This window comes from Pipistrellus hanaki, assembly GCF_964339955.1.
Source record: "Pipistrellus hanaki genome assembly, chromosome: 9".
In the NCBI taxonomy this organism is placed as follows: domain Eukaryota; kingdom Metazoa; phylum Chordata; class Mammalia; order Chiroptera; family Vespertilionidae; genus Pipistrellus; species Pipistrellus hanaki.
In genome coordinates this window covers 63,105,900-63,121,488 of record NC_140511.1, presented here as the reverse complement: position 1 = coordinate 63,121,488, position 15,589 = coordinate 63,105,900, and the positions used below count along the sequence as shown (strand labels likewise).

General features: G+C 36.8%; 1 protein-coding gene across 1 annotated transcript; it reads right to left on the bottom strand.

Annotated features, from left to right (window-relative positions):
- Positions 1–30: 30 nt before the first annotated feature.
- Positions 31–14,524, bottom strand: EIF3M (eukaryotic translation initiation factor 3 subunit M). The gene is made up of 11 exons (XM_084895045.1): positions 14,371–14,524; positions 11,456–11,588; positions 10,346–10,484; positions 9,965–10,088; positions 9,720–9,814; positions 7,180–7,263; positions 6,144–6,243; positions 5,451–5,532; positions 1,754–1,897; positions 668–728; positions 31–228 (listed from the first exon to the last, which is right to left on the bottom strand). Exons 1-11 carry the CDS (start codon positions 14,410–14,412, stop codon positions 108–110), a joined length of 1,125 nt encoding a protein of 374 aa, XP_084751171.1. The 5' UTR covers positions 14,413–14,524; the 3' UTR covers positions 31–107.
- Positions 14,525–15,589: the final 1,065 nt, after the last annotated feature.

Below are 15,589 nucleotides of genomic sequence, written 5' to 3'. Positions count from 1 at the left end.
TTGAATTTGAGACAATAAACGTTCAGACTGTTGTCAGATTTCAGCTTAAAATATTTTACTATCATTTAGATGTTTCCCCAAAAGAAAAATATTTATAGCATAAAAATTCAGGTATCGGAAAGACTCAAAAGGCTGTTTTTCACTTTGTTCAAGTTTTGTTTCCAGGCATTAAGTGTGTCATACAGTTGCTGCCATTGTTGTTTTCCAAATGTCCGATGTGTGCTATGACTGAAAAATTAAAAAGTCATTAGTCAACCTTTTATCTTGTATTTTTTACAATACTACTTACTTGTATCTAGTCAAAAGCAAGGTTAAATATACATAAAAGACAATTTCAAATTTTAAGAGAATTAGCAGCTTATTAAAAAAAAAAATCTTTATCATATTGATCCTGAACCTTCTATTTTCCTAAACTTCATAAAACAGACAAAAAGTCATTAGTATTCTAGCCATTGCTGAGCCATTAAATGAAATGTGCTGGAAAATAGGACTTTCATTAAATAAGCTAATCAATTCAGTTTGAACTTTAATAAAATTATGATAAATAGCAACTATTTAACTACAGTCAATTGATAAGAACATCACCTTAGTTCTCTAAACATTTAAGTGAAATAATCAGAACAAACAAAATTGTTCTACAAAATGCTGCAAGTATTAAGTGTCTTACCTGACAACTACTTTTCGCTGGGTCTGATCAATTTTGCAGTAGACCATTTTTGTTTTCACGGCTGAAAAAAAGACATTTTACATGACATGTTATATGGAAAATGCATAAGAAAAAGTTTGAGGTATGAAACTATGACCAAGCAAGACATAATAAAATTTGACAGTTTTCTAATATAATTTTACAAGCTGGCTCTTTGATTCTAATAAACACAGCAATATGATGCAACTAAGAAGCAAGTCATGCATTTATTTATCCTACGGTTGCTGGGCTAATCTATACCAAATATCATATAGTGTTCTTTTTAATACATATATATGTTTTATTGATTTTAGAGAGAAATATCGATATGAGAACACAACACTGATCAGCTGCCTCCCTCATGCCTCCCCTCCCCCAGTTTTCATTAAGAATTCTGGATGTTCTCCTCTACAATCACACCTTAGGGGGTTGGAGGGGAAGATTTCCTAATTAGATATGTCTTTATATGTTTAAGAATTAGAGCATTAGAAGTCATGTGAATAATTGTTTATTTTATTAATTGTACAAGTCCCCAAACTTAGAAATTTAAAAGACTCAGGAAAAAAAAAATCCTGTGAAGTGACTTTATAATACCCATGTTGAGGAAGAAGGTCCTGTTTTAGGCCAATCATAAAAAACTGACAATGGTTAACATCTGCAGGACATTTAATACATGCCAGGCACTGGATTAAGTGCTTTACCTGCATTAATTCATTAATCTTCTCAACTACAAATTACCCCTATATTCCTATTCCATAGAGGAAGGAAGACCTGGTCTCAAACCCAGGTCTGATATAAAAAAATCTAAGCTCTTAACCACACTATTGTATACCACCTAAAGGCTTTTGTTCTATGATTTTAAGAAATAGAACAAACTCTAAAAACCACATAGCAATTTATATTTCCATTGAATTTTCACTCTACAATTATAACCTGCTAATCTACTAAACATCCACATTTGTTACAAAAGAATCTAGCTTTGTTAGAAAATGGCTCAGCTTCAAGATCAAAAATCTCATACTGCATAGGTAAAAGACAAATAGAAAAAAAAAGTTCTAATTGCCTTACCATCAATAACAAATGCTTCAACATCATCGGCTCCAATCTGAAGTTCCTGTTGCATTGTATCAAAAGAAATTTCTTTATTTTCCACTGCCATTCCCATAAAAGTAAGTAGTCTCATTTTTGCCATATTTTGTTCATGTAGTAGTCCTAATAACAAAATAGTGAAGTTGAATGGTATCAATGCTAATAAAAGATCAATTACAACTCTTGTGTCAAACTGTAGAAGTCACTGTGGGCACTTTATATTAATTTTGACAAAGCTCATATTTTCAAATCATAAACTGACCCCATAATTAAATTATGGAGTATTTAAAATTATTTTCCTAAAACTACATTTATTTATTACTATAGCGCTATAGGTAATAGATTACAAAGTTATTAAGACTGGGTTATAAAATATTTTTTGGCCCTAAAGTTTTTTTTTACATCTTATTTTATACTTACTTTAGAAGATAAAATGTACAAAATTAATTTCTTAGGGAAAATTTTTATATAAATGAATTACTTATGCTTATTTTTACTAATAGGTCCTGTGCTTAAATGGAAGATTCCTTATCTACTTATAACTTGTTCTGTATTTTATTAGGAAACATGAAGTTTTAAAACATTTCCATACACATTCAGTCATGAAAACATTCCATTTCCCATCTGGTCACTTGGATTTAATATTTGAAAGTTAAAACTGTATGCCCAGCTAGTATAGCTCAGAGGTTGAGCATCGACCCATATAAACCAGGAGGTCACAGATTCCTGGTCAGGGCATAAGCCTGGGTTGTAGGCTTGATGCCTACAAGGGGGTATGCAGGAGATTGTTAGACCCTTTTAAAAGGAAACAAATTATCTGGTCCTGCTCCTTTCACTTTAAAAAATAAAATGAGGAGTAAAGAAGTGAAATGTTTTACTTGGTCACAAAGTGGCCTCGAAAATAGGTTCATTTATAAAACAAATTAACTAGAAATATATTTACTCGTTTCTACATGGAAACTGAATTATAACATATACACTTGATTAGATGCTTCTCAATTATAAAAACAAGTTTTTAAAATTAATATAGAATTACATGCTCCTTTTCTCTGAGCTTTCCAATTTGGTAATCTCACCAAGATCATAACCCTTTTGTAATTAAGAGCCTCAAAGTTTGTATTGTTTAAAAAGTTCCCTTTAAGCACTCCACAAATAAATATGAAATATATAACATTATTAGCAGATGACTATAAAAGCCCATTAATATAGCACATGTCTGTTAATTAACTATAATTATGATGCATGCTTTCTATTTGGCACAGATTCAACAAAAACATGATCATCATAACTCAGATGAATGAGGTACCCAAGGAAGTATTGCTAACCAGTTTAATGGAAATCTACAAGCATCAAAAAATCAATTAGTGCACATTAATCCTAATTAACAAATGAAAATTAGATGCTGATTAACTTTCTGAAGCAAGAAGGTAGCAACTGGGTAACACCAAACTACATGTGAACATGTTAGGGCAATTCAGATGACACAAGATAATTCTACTGGTGGCCCAAATTGTCAGTTAATAAATCCCGTCTCGTCACTTTGGATTTAATATTTAAAAGTCAAAACTGTATGCCCAGTCAGTGTAGCTCAGAGACTGATAAACTGAGTGTTTTGATAAATTGTTACCATCTGTAGAATCTAGACATTTGTAACCAAACTTTAAACTGTAAAATATGTCTAATAATATATCTTACTAAAAATATGCATTCAAGATGTTTTCCACAAAGCATCTATTACAAATTTCTAATAAAAGACTGCTAATTTACATGGATGTTAAAGAAACAAAAGGTAAAACAGAATTTGGTTTCCAGGAATACCTACTATGTTTTTCCTGTTAAGGAGAACAAATACTAAAGATTTTTCTCAAGAAAATTTCTTAGCATTCCTAGTTCTATGGGCATTCTTTTATTATGTTAAAATGATTAAAAAAAAAAAACTCCACAAATTTCTAAGGTATAATTTAAAATACTCTTTAAAATAAAAATTTACTGCTATAATTACAAGCTTACCATAAACCAAAAAAAAATCAAAGAAATGAAAATTATTTCTAAAGTAAATTTTGTAAAACTATTCATTATATGTCATACAAGGGGGAACCTATGTTAAAAAACATTTCAAGTTGATGTTTAAAGTCACTACATCAAAGGAAATCACCAAACCTAGGATTTTTGCTCTCGAAATCAAGCTATTAAGCCAGTGAAGTATGAGTTAAAGATTTGTAGGAAGCTGTGCTTTATTTCATGAAAAGTAGAACATCACCTTCAAAGAAGAAGTCATAGTGTTCTGTGTCATATTTCTATTTTAAAGTTATTAAAAAAATCTAATTTTATGGAAACATTTATTCATTACTAATATGTCAAAACCTTAATGCAGTAATAAAAAAATGTGCATCACTGAGCAATTTCTACATTGTCACTGACCCCTGGCTTAAAATGCTGCAATATAAAAAACGTAATTTTAATGCATGCAATAGCTTATGAACCAGTGCTCCTTTGAAACAGTCAATTACACATCAATGGGGGAGTGTCAAAGTGTTAATTACTACTCCTTTTTCCTTGGTGAGTAAATAAAGAGGTTGCTGACATTAACATTCCATCACATAGCTTCGTGCCACAAAACAAATTAACTGGGACAGAATGTGGTTTTCTGGGTCTAGTGCACCTGGCAAAGCATTCTGCATAAGCACACTCGCATCTACTTTATCTCAGTGTATTTCAAATGCCTTATTATGTTCAGAATAATTCAGTCTTGTCCAATGCCAAAGTTTACAGGTGACAGGAATGAATTACTATACTGAGAATTAACAGTATAATCAAACTAGATTATAAATGCATTCTTTACCTACGTCTCAAACAACCAGGAAGACTAACAATTCAATTTTAGTATGAAAAATATATAATGTATTTTGATTATTACCTAGTAGGAAAACAAAACACCTTTGTTTTATAGTTGATTTCACTCTCTAAGAATAACTTAAGCTTGTTAAACTATAGATTTTCTAATTTTTCTTTTTGTAATTTTAGTATGTTAAAGACATGCTCTAGAAGGAAAATACTGAATCTACATGGAGCTTGCTCAATGAGGACAGTAAGTCATTTCAAGTTGCTGAACATTTACTGAGCTCTGATACCCTAGAAAAAACAAAGGCAAAATCATAAAGCTAATACTTACTTTGCTGTCTTCAACAAACTGTAGTGAGGAAAGTTTCTCCTATCATGTAAAATCACAAACCACTTTCTAATCCCATCTACAGCTTTACTTAAATATGCTTAGCAATACCATATAGTTCTATAATTTGTTGATTTGGGCTAGGCGTTTGCACAAATATAAAAGTGTATCAGAGAGAGAAAAATCTATTTGTTGCAATTACATTAATCCAGCTTTAAAAAAAAAGAAAAAAAGCAACAAAAATATAAATCACCATGCATATGAATAAGGAGTAAGGTCCTTTACAAAGTTTCAAGCTCTTTCCATCACAAATGCTTTTGGTTTCTGATTCCCAATTCATTCTAAGTAATATTTTAAACTGCCTATCTTTATTTGTTGTTATCCATCATACATCACTCACTGGTTAGGCCAAGATCACATTTGCAGGATCTCACAGTACAGAACAGTTTTAGAATAGCACATTCCCATTTCTCAGTACCCCTCCAAAGAATATACCCCAAAACTTACCAAGTGAATCTATGAAGTCTTTATTATTCTGATAAAACTTGACATATGATGCCAATTTAGCATTCACAAAAATGGTTAAAAGCTATACAGACCAAGACAAAAAAAAAAAAAAGATACAATATTCAATATAGAATATAGTTCAAAATACTTTATAGACACTGACTCCCAGCAATATATTTTTTTTCAGCGCAGGCATTTCAATAAGATTGATCAAAACAGTTTGTTTAATAAAAGACTCACTTAGATAAATCAGTAAATACAGTGTGCTCTAAAGATGATAATGGCATAGTACAAATAGAAAATAACCCAAGACATATTTATACTTGTACTCGAAAAGGATATTAATGTTTTAAAATATAGGATTTACTTTAACTGGGCTAGCTGACATTAAATAGTAAAAAAAAAAAAAAAAAAAAAAAAAAAAAAAAAATATTTCTATTATTTAGTTTCATAATGGCCAGGCAAGTGAGAAGATGAAGGAAAATGAAAAAGAACAAATGTTTTCAGTAGTTGGAGAAAAGCTAATCCTAAATTTCAGTCTGTTCCTGCTACAAAAATAACTAGTTCTCTTTCCACCTCTACAGACATGTTCACTAAAACAAAAGAGAGTTCTTTTATATAAAGAGAGTTCTGCTTTATTATATTAAAATTAAGAAAAGATAATATTTTTCACATTAAGGATAAACTACTTACATCATGAATAAGCTCGCCTTCCAAAAATTTGACTGGTTTTAAAGTAAGAAGATGGTCAAAAAGAAATGCATTTGGATCTTTCAATGCTCGGACAATACACCTTAATTAGAAAACAAAAATCCAAGTTCAGTCTTAAAATTCAGGTATGTCTTGCTGAGTTTGCAGTATGCAATACATTTAATTCAGTAAACTATCCAGTAATTCAATATACAAAGCATAAGAAAAGCTATAAAATTGGAGTTGAAACAGGCCAATAAGTCTATACATCAAGTATATCTGTTTAACAAAATAAAAAATAGTTGGAGACAAAAACATAGCTGGAAAGTACCACAAAGTAATCAAATAATAAATAAAATAGCCACAGCATCCTACTACATGCCAGAACTAGGTAAGGATTAATTCAATGAATCCTCATAATATCCTGAGACATATACTGTTAACATTTCTATCTTATGAATGACAAAACAGGCTCAGAAGGAGCTCGACTAGTAAGGAGCAGGCAGTCTAACCTCCAAGATATTTTCCACTAACTACCCTTTCAACCAACACCTATCATGTACACAGGTCCTGTGTGAAGCAATAACCCTGTGAGTTGTCATAATTTGTTTCATAAATTTGAAAAACTGATTTTGTTCTTATTGCTACTAAGCAGACTTACAACTATTTGAAGCAATTATTAATTGGGAATAGGCTAAGTTAATTTTTAGCAAGCCATCAACTTTTCCTCATCTACACACCTTCATAAGTTAAAATTGATCTAAGATTAGATTCTATTTTTCAGGCTGAGATTTTTCAACCCATACCAACAATTTCCCAAACAGCAAACAGTATGCTTGTTGCTAGTTCACATACAATTTGTGGTTCTCCCAATATCCAATTTTCAACTTCAGTAACTCTATTAGAACCACCACGGAGCACACAGGGTCTAATGGCTTTGGATCGTTAGCAGGAGCAAACATGATTTCATGACTTAAAACTGTAACTCATCTCCAAGCTGCTGATAACCATCATTGGAAAAATGTGTTTTTAACATTACCTGTGGGCATCAACTCGAGCCTGGGAAGCATTGTCTTCCGTGTAACTTCCTAGCAATTCTACCATGACTTTTGAAGCGGCATCACTAAAAAGAAATATTAAGAATTTCAGAATATCTCACTGCCATTCATTCATTAAAAAATATTTACTATGCCAAGTACTGTGTCAATGATACCTACAATGGTGACCAAGGTCCTGCTCTATGGGAAGTCATGGCACTTTCTAGAAGGTAAGGCAGACAATAAGCAAGCATGTGCCATGAAGGAAATAAACAGTGATCAATAAGAGTGAGCATCATGACGCCTTATTTCTCCCCTTAAAGTTACAAGTCAGGCAACAATAATTCAACAAAGAATCCTTTGCTCAACACACAAACATGTCTGAGAGATACAGCAGGGGTGGCGGAACAGGGGAAAGACAGACACGGGTAGCAGACAGTCTGGCACCTGCCCAGCCCCAGCTGATGTGGTAGTGAAGGAGCTGGGCTACAGCCCCCACAGGGCAGCCCAGAGGGTAGGAGGGACAAAAGCAATGTTCTGGCCTAAATATCCAGTGCCCATTGTGGCTAAACCCGGTGATGGCGCAGAGATGGGGTACAGCAGTGTGGCAGCTGCAAAATGGTGGCCACCATTAGTAGCAAGAAGGTCAACCCACAGAATCACACCACCACCGCCAGCCACACCTCACCAGCAGAACCTATAGAGGCAGCAGGAATGCCACCAACAGCACAAAGCAGCTGGTACCTTCGGGTTACAAGGAGGCTGCACTGGGAAGTCGCAGGCTTGAAGACCCAAAAGGGTGGTGCACTAAGACTGAGGGGACCTGGACATAAAGAGGCATTTTCCACAACTAAGGCAACACCATCTCACCAAGATCCAAGAGGTAAGTGAAAACAAAAACTGCACTATCTACTGGAAAATAAATGAAAGACCACTACTTATCAATCCACTGGAGCAAAATAATACTTAGAAGAGTTCACTACCTCAAATGCCAGGCAGAGAAACAATCCATCAAGTACCATGAATAACCATGGAAACAAGTTAGCTCAGAATGAAACAAACTCCCACAACATGGAAGATTATGATTTAAATGACAAAGAGAATTCAAGATTACAGTTATGAAAACACACACAAACACACACACAGGAAAGGAAAGGAAAGGAAAGGAAAGGAAAGGAAAGGAAAGGAAAGGAAAGGAAAGGAAAGGAAAGGAAAGGAAAGGAAAGGAAAGGAAAGGAAAGGAAAGGAAAGGAAAGGAAAGGAAAGGAAAGGAAAGGAAAGGAAAGGAAAGGAAAGGAAAGGAAAGGAAAGGAAAGGAAAGGAAAAGGAAAGGAAAAGGAAAGGAAAAGGAAAAGGAAAAGGAAAAGGAAAAGGAAAAGGAAAAGGAAAAGGAAAAGGAAAAGGAAAAGGGAAAGGAAAGGAAAGGAAAGGGAAAAGAAAAGAAAAGAAAAGAAAAGAAAAAAAACTCAAGAAGATGCAAGAAAACTCAGAAAGAAGTTTTAAAGAAATCAGGAATAATTCAATAGGAAAAAGGAACACTTTGCCAAAAAGAATGAAACTAAAATTTTTTTCTGGAACTAAACACCTCAATAAATGAGATGAAGAATGCACTGGAGAACACTGGAAACGGAGAAGACTAGATAGAAGAATTAGTGAGCTTGAAGACAGTCATCTAGAAATGATTCAGGTGGAAGAGTGAGAACTGAGAGTTTAAAAAAATGAAAGAACTCCACAAGAACTGACAACATTAGAAATAGCAAGGTAAGAATAATGGGTACACCAGGAGAAGAGAGGGAGAAGTGAACAGTGAGCCTATTCAAATAATTGATGAGCACTTCCCGAGCCTATAGAAAGAGCTGGACCTTCAAATTAAAAAAGCTAAGAGAATTACCTTATTTCAAAAATACCTTTTTAAAGACACATTATATTAAAACTGTCAAAAGAGCTGGGTGGGTTCGATTCTGGGTTAGGGCAAAGGCCTGTATTGTGAACTTGATCCCCAGTAGGGGCATGCCACCATTAGTAGCAAGAAGGTCAACCCACAGAATCACACCACCACCGCCAGCCACACCTTTTTAAAGACACATTATATTAAAATCACACCACCACCGCCAGCCATACCTTTTTAAAGACACATTATATTAAAACTGTCAAAAGAGCTGGGTGGGTTCGAGGAAGCAGCCAATCAGATCACTGTCTCTCATCGATGTTTCTATCTATTCCTCTCCCTTCCTCTCTCTCTAAAAATCAATAAAAATATTTAAAAACACTAAACTGAATGCTGACTACGTACAGAGTATATAAAAGAATAAATATTTTGGGAATGGAGTTTGCTAGGTAGACTGGATACAACCCTTAGGAATCCAAGATCTTGCAGAAACTCAATAGGTATTTTAAAATTTGCAGTTATCTTTAATAGGTAAAATTTATAAAAAAAAGATTTATAGCAACTCTAGAGAAGGAGAGCAAATTCACTTAACTTTAAAAATCAGCCCTCAACTACTCATTTTGCCTTTAAGTTTTAAGACATTAATTCTGATACCTTTTCTTACAATCCACAAGTGCCTCATAAAGTAGCCTTAGGAGGGTGTGTTTTTTCTCAGTGGTAAGATTCCAGTCAGAAATCCATTTTCTAACCTATGAGAAGATTGATAAAGGGAGATTTAGTGATACAGCTGAATATGTTTTCACAATTTAAAATGTAACGCTTAGAAAACACATATTTGCTACTTTGACATAATAAAACTACACTTATAAGCAAAACAAGTATTCCACATAATAACTCACCTGATCCAGCTCAGTTGGAATATACTGGATGGCCCCACAAGATGCTGCCACTTTAATGAGGCTACAATATACTGTATATCTTACAGGAGTATTCTTATCCATCCCATGGAAAAGGTTGCTTAGCCTGGTTAACAAACAAATAATAAAGAGTTTGAGATCAGTAACTACAGTGATTAAGTTGAGAGTATCTGCTCTCACAACAAATGTGAGACATTACAAGGAGGGACCTGAGGCACAGAAAGGTTAAGTGACTTATCCAAGGTCACACAACTTATAAAAGCCAGAGATGACAAAGTTTCAGAATTCTTGCTTTAAACCATCAAATGACAATGACATGAAAAGAGCCCCTGGAAAAAAAGTCTTTTTCAATTCTTCACTTACAACTGCAGTCTCAGAGATGGACGTTCACCTTCCCGAAATTTGACCAGCTTTTCACAGAGGTTTTCGATCAGAGCTTCTTGCTTTTCTGGCTCCAAGATCAACAGGAGGGATACCACGCTGTTCATCACACTTTCAACATCTACACATGACACGCATGGATAATACAACTGTGATACTATGATACTTAATGTATCTGAATTTCCAGTATTCAAAGACCATTAAATATGACACTTGTATATTTTATTAAAGAAATAAATTATTACCAAAAATTTAGTTTCCAATCAATAAAACAGAAGATTGATTTACATGTCTACTTATACAGTGGCAAGACAGTCAATCATGTAGAAGTTATTGATTAAGTCTTAGGCTAGGATACTCTCCCAATTAAAGAAAACATAAAAATAGAAAAGTTATTTATAAATGAAAGCTATGTATTTTCTGGCTAGGTCACTAATTTTCAAATGTAAGCTATTAGTCATTTACCAAGTTTAGCCTGAAACCTTAAGTAGAGATTTCAGGACTCCCAATTCTCAAAATGTCCCATTTCATGTCAATAAATAGGCTGAGCCAGCAGGGCTCAGTGGTTGAGGGCCAACCTATGAAGGTTGAGGTTCAATTTCCGGTCAGAGCACATGCTCAGGTTGTGGGCTCAATCCCCAGTGTGGGGCATACAGGAGGCAGCCGATCAATGATTCTCTGGCATCATTGATGTTTCTTTCTCCCTCTCCTTCTCTGAAATCAATAAAAAATTAAAAATAAATAAATAGGACATCAATCAAATAAGTAGCTTTTAGACTACTTGTTATTATATCCTATTTGCTATTAATCTAAACCTTACAGAAAAGAAGTGCTTCATTTTTTTTCTTCAATTCATTCTGAAATTATCAGTATTCAGTATGTGCAGTAACACCCAAAAACATTCCTGATGTAAAAAAGATATTTCCTCAAAATGGGTTTACTTCATAGGTATTAACAGATTAGAAAAACCTGAAAAGTATGTACGAATATTAGAAACAGTGCTTCAAAGTTCTAAAGTCTGAGACAAAAATAATTCACAAGAAAATTTTAAAAATAGGTTATTAGAAATATCACAAAAAAATAAAAACAAACCTTTATCATCTTCCTTCAAACATACATCACAAGCTTCAATAATTTGAGCTAAATCTACATGAAGTCCACCTTCTGAGTTCTCTTCTGAAATTTCAGCTCCTTTAGATTTCAGGTAAGCTCGAAGCTCAGCAGCCTGTGGAATCAAATAGGGTTGCTATATTATAAAACTGACTATGAATGACAAGATCTCACACCATTCTGTCCTATTTCTAAAAAAATGAATATAAATACTGTATTTAGCAATGACTTTACCTCATCCATCATCACAACCCCCAAAAGTTGTCCTCTACAACTCCCAATGGGTACACAGGCCCAATATGGCCCACATACCTCAACCTCAGAATTTCTCTCAGATCACCTACATCCTGCTGGAATTTTAGTATAGAACAGAAGTCTTTCTAATATAACCCAAAGCCTTTTTTTTTTTTTTCCCCATGGGGGGAGGGGTGGGTTTGAGATCTGACTTGGTAAATTCATTTTAAAGAAATAAAATGTTACTGCTCTGAGGTGTGCATGAAACCACTACTGTGAAAATTTACAAACATTACTTTGATACAAGAGTAATTATTTGTTAGTTAAATGTCTGAGAACCTATCTGAGATGAGCATTTCGAAAGCCAAAGATAAAAAGATGATGCCTTGCATATGGGTCTAGCTAGTGGCCATGGACAACAGGGGTGTGGGGGCATATTTGGGTAGGGGTTTGGGATGGGAATGGGGGGATGAGGACAATTATGTGATACCATAATCAATAAAATTTAAAAAAAATGATGCCTTTGGCCCTGGCTGGTGTTGTTCAGTTGTTTGGAGCTTTGTCATATACTCGGAAAGGTAGCTGGTTCAATCCCAGGGCACATATCTGGGCTGCAGTTCGATCCCAATTGGGGCCCTTATGGGAGGGCACCCCTTTGTTGCTTTTCTCTCTCTCTCCAATCAGTAAGCATGCCCTCAGGTGAGGATTAACAAACAACAACAAAAAAGTGACCCCTTCAAATGCTTCCATGAATAAAATAACTATATCAAATTGAATCTACTATAAAATTAACCTTTTGAAGTGCAAAATGCATTATCTGGATCAGAATGCACCTTTACACCTATAAAAGTATAATGGCAGGATTGTATCCAGTATTTAGACATTTTCTATTCTAATATGTACACATAAATATTTAATAACTACTTTTTTAGAGTTCGGTATGTATGGCAGCCAAAATGAATGCAGATGGTATTTAAGATAATAATATGAGGAACTAAAAAAGAGAGGTAAGAGTACCGTTAGTAAATGTCTAAGTATCTTATTTTCTAAACCCACAAAGATGTTTTGGCTACCTAAGAAAAGTATATTAAATCTGTATTTCTCATGATACTATCTTTTCAGATAAAAACATAGTCACTTCACATATGAATTGGTAGTAAAATAAGACTTCATAAAACCTCACCCTGTGAGAGAGTACAAAAAACACCCTGGAAAGTACACTTCGGTATGAAGAAAACACAACATCGCCAAAACGCAGACACAAAGCGAATTTTTCTAACAACTATTCAACCAACAGTTTATAGTTTTGTTTTTAAACTACCACCCTCACTGGTTACAAGTAGTTTGTGGAGTGGTACAAACCAAGGAAAAGAAACAAGGATTCTGGGCTCCATTACAAAATCTTAAACAGAGAATTTGACCAAAGTTAACATCTTGAAAACAAAATCACCTCCTTACCTGAGAGTAATGGCTAGAGTGAAATTAATATATTACAAGAACAGTAGCATAATTTAAGTAGAAATGACGCTTTCAACCTGATATATACATATAAACGTCACCTGGGGATATTTTTTCCCACTGATTTTGGGAGGGAGGGATGAGAGAAAGTAACATCGATGTGAGAGCGAGGCACATCCATTGGTTGCCTCCTGCAGTGCTCTGACCAGGCCAGGAAAAACCAGGTACAGGCCCTCAACGGGAATTAACGCCACCCACCCACTCTTCGGGACGGTTCACAGGACCACGCTCTATTCACTTAGAAACACCTGCCATGGCTAAAACTAAAATACAATCAGTAACAGTGTTTGTGTGTGTATGTACCACCAATTCTACAAGTACTGTATGTTAGAATAGTAATGATGTCTTCTATGGAAATCAAAGTTCCCATGTCAGTGGAATAGCAGAAAAATGACAACACGACTTCACAGAACAGTTCCTGCAAAATCACCGTAGAGATCACTTCACATTTAGCTTCACTCCCACCAACTACAGTTTAACTTCTGTGATGGGGGAAAGTGCAAACCCCAAACAGAACATGTAAAAACCTTGGGACGGCTCACCAGACGTGATGCCTCAAAATATGAAGGTGGGATTGACATTTTCTTTTCAGGTGAAGAGACCTCTCACCCTTGCATGCTAAGAATATAAACTGTGGTCTATATATATAAAATAGGTCGTCGCCTGTGCCTTTGTGACCCCATTTACACCGTTTTCATCCTCAACAAAATTATTGTGTTTCCTTAGGCGGCTTACACCGCCGAAAAGCCTGCCCCCTCCCGCTCCGGATGTGACTGCACTGGGGGGACTGAAGCCCATACTTTTCCCCCCAATGACTCAAAAAGTACAGGGTGTGTCGTCAGCAGTGACTCCGGGCTGAGAAGGCACCGACACCGACCAGGAAGTCGGCGGGGAGCGAGGGGCCCGCGCCGGGGCCGCCGGCGGGCGCGCGGGCGGGTGCGACTCGGGGACGCGAACGCGCGCCCCGGCCTCCGCGCGCCCGGCCCAGCGGCCTCTCCGCTCCCACGTGCGGAGCGTGAGCTGCGGGGCTCAGCCCGGGAGCCGGCTCCGTGGGGCGGCGTCCCTCCCACTCAGCCCCCGCTCGGCTCTTCACACCCCGAGGCCCCCCACACCCCGCCCCGGCGGCCCCGCGGCCGGGAGCACACCTGGTCCTCCTCGCTGATGTCGATGAAGGCCGGGACGCTCATGGTGAAGGCCCGGGCGCGGCGGCCGCAGCGCTCGCAAACCACGCCAACCGGAAAAGGAGGCGGACGCGCTTCCTGACGCTTTCAACCGCTTCCGGGTCACCTCGCGCGGGTCCCGAGGGGCGGGGTCACGGGGAGGGTGGAGCCTCGGGGCCGATCCCGCCGCGGTGGCTGGAGGCGGGGCGGGCGTGCCCTCTGGGCCGCCTCCCTAGGTAGTGATTTAAAGGGCTGACTTGTCACAGCCATGCTTGCTCCTCAGTGTGCCCTCTCGCCTTTGGAGCCCTAGGGCTGTTGGACGAATGAACATTTCTCGTGATCGGAACAAGACTAGCCCCCTCTGCCAGTCTCTCTCCGCATCCCCAGACTCCGCAAACGCTAATGTTGCTTCCCGCAGCCCATGGCCCTGCCTTCCTTTGCAGCCACCAAGTCTAACCCCCCTCTTGGCAGTCCTGAAAGAGCCTTTGAGGTGTGCATTTGTTGCTGAGCCCGGCCATTATTTTTTTTGAGAGTTATAATTTAACCCATTTTTCAGCCTTTATTTAGGAACAACCTGGCAGGCAGTGCTCTCTGCACTGAGGTTAACAGTAGCTTTTACTAGACGCGCTCACATGCAGCCTAAGGTCCAGTTGGGTATATACAGGCCACAAACATTACAAACACACGCACACAATTGGAGCCAGCGAGAGCTTTAGATGTATCACGCATGTGTGAGTCAACTTAGCCTTTTACCGATATAGAATAAACTTGCTTAATTAAACTTGCTTTCTGATTTAGCTAAACTTTTTCTAGCCCAGTGAGGGCACCCCAACTTCTCTTTCAGGTAATTGTCAGCAACACAGCAGTAAATATCAACAGGAAGCAGATTATTGTAGATCACACAGGGAGAGAACAAAGGGTAAAATATTTAACTATAGCAGTGTTTGACTATATTCTGTGCAGTGAGAAAACCTGAAGTCATTTTCAAGGTCCACCATTTCTTACTTCTTTTCAGTAGGGTCAAGTTTCTAATTTTGAATGAAAAATAGATGAATGGTTACAACATTCTAGAAAGATATGGGACAGAGTTTTTTGTGTGTGTGTATGTGTGTGTGTGTGTGTGTGTGTTTAAGTGTGGCAGAGACTGATACTTGTCAGCTCGATATCCATCCTCTTAGTAGCAAAACACTCCCTATAGTGTGGG

Bases quoted from the DNA above. Each gene is read 5' to 3' on its own strand.
- EIF3M (XM_084895045.1), bottom strand. From the start codon at position 14,412: ATGAGCGTCCCGGCCTTCATCGACATCAGCGAGGAGGACCAG. The intron at 11,589-14,370 runs GTGTGCTCCCGG...TTGATTCCACAG, and splicing joins ACATCAGCGAGGAGGACCAG to GCTGCTGAGCTTCGAGCTTA. The intron at 7,264-9,719 runs GTATCAGAATTA...ATTTCTTTTTAG, and splicing joins CTTGTGGATTGTAAGAAAAG to TGATGCCGCTTCAAAAGTCA.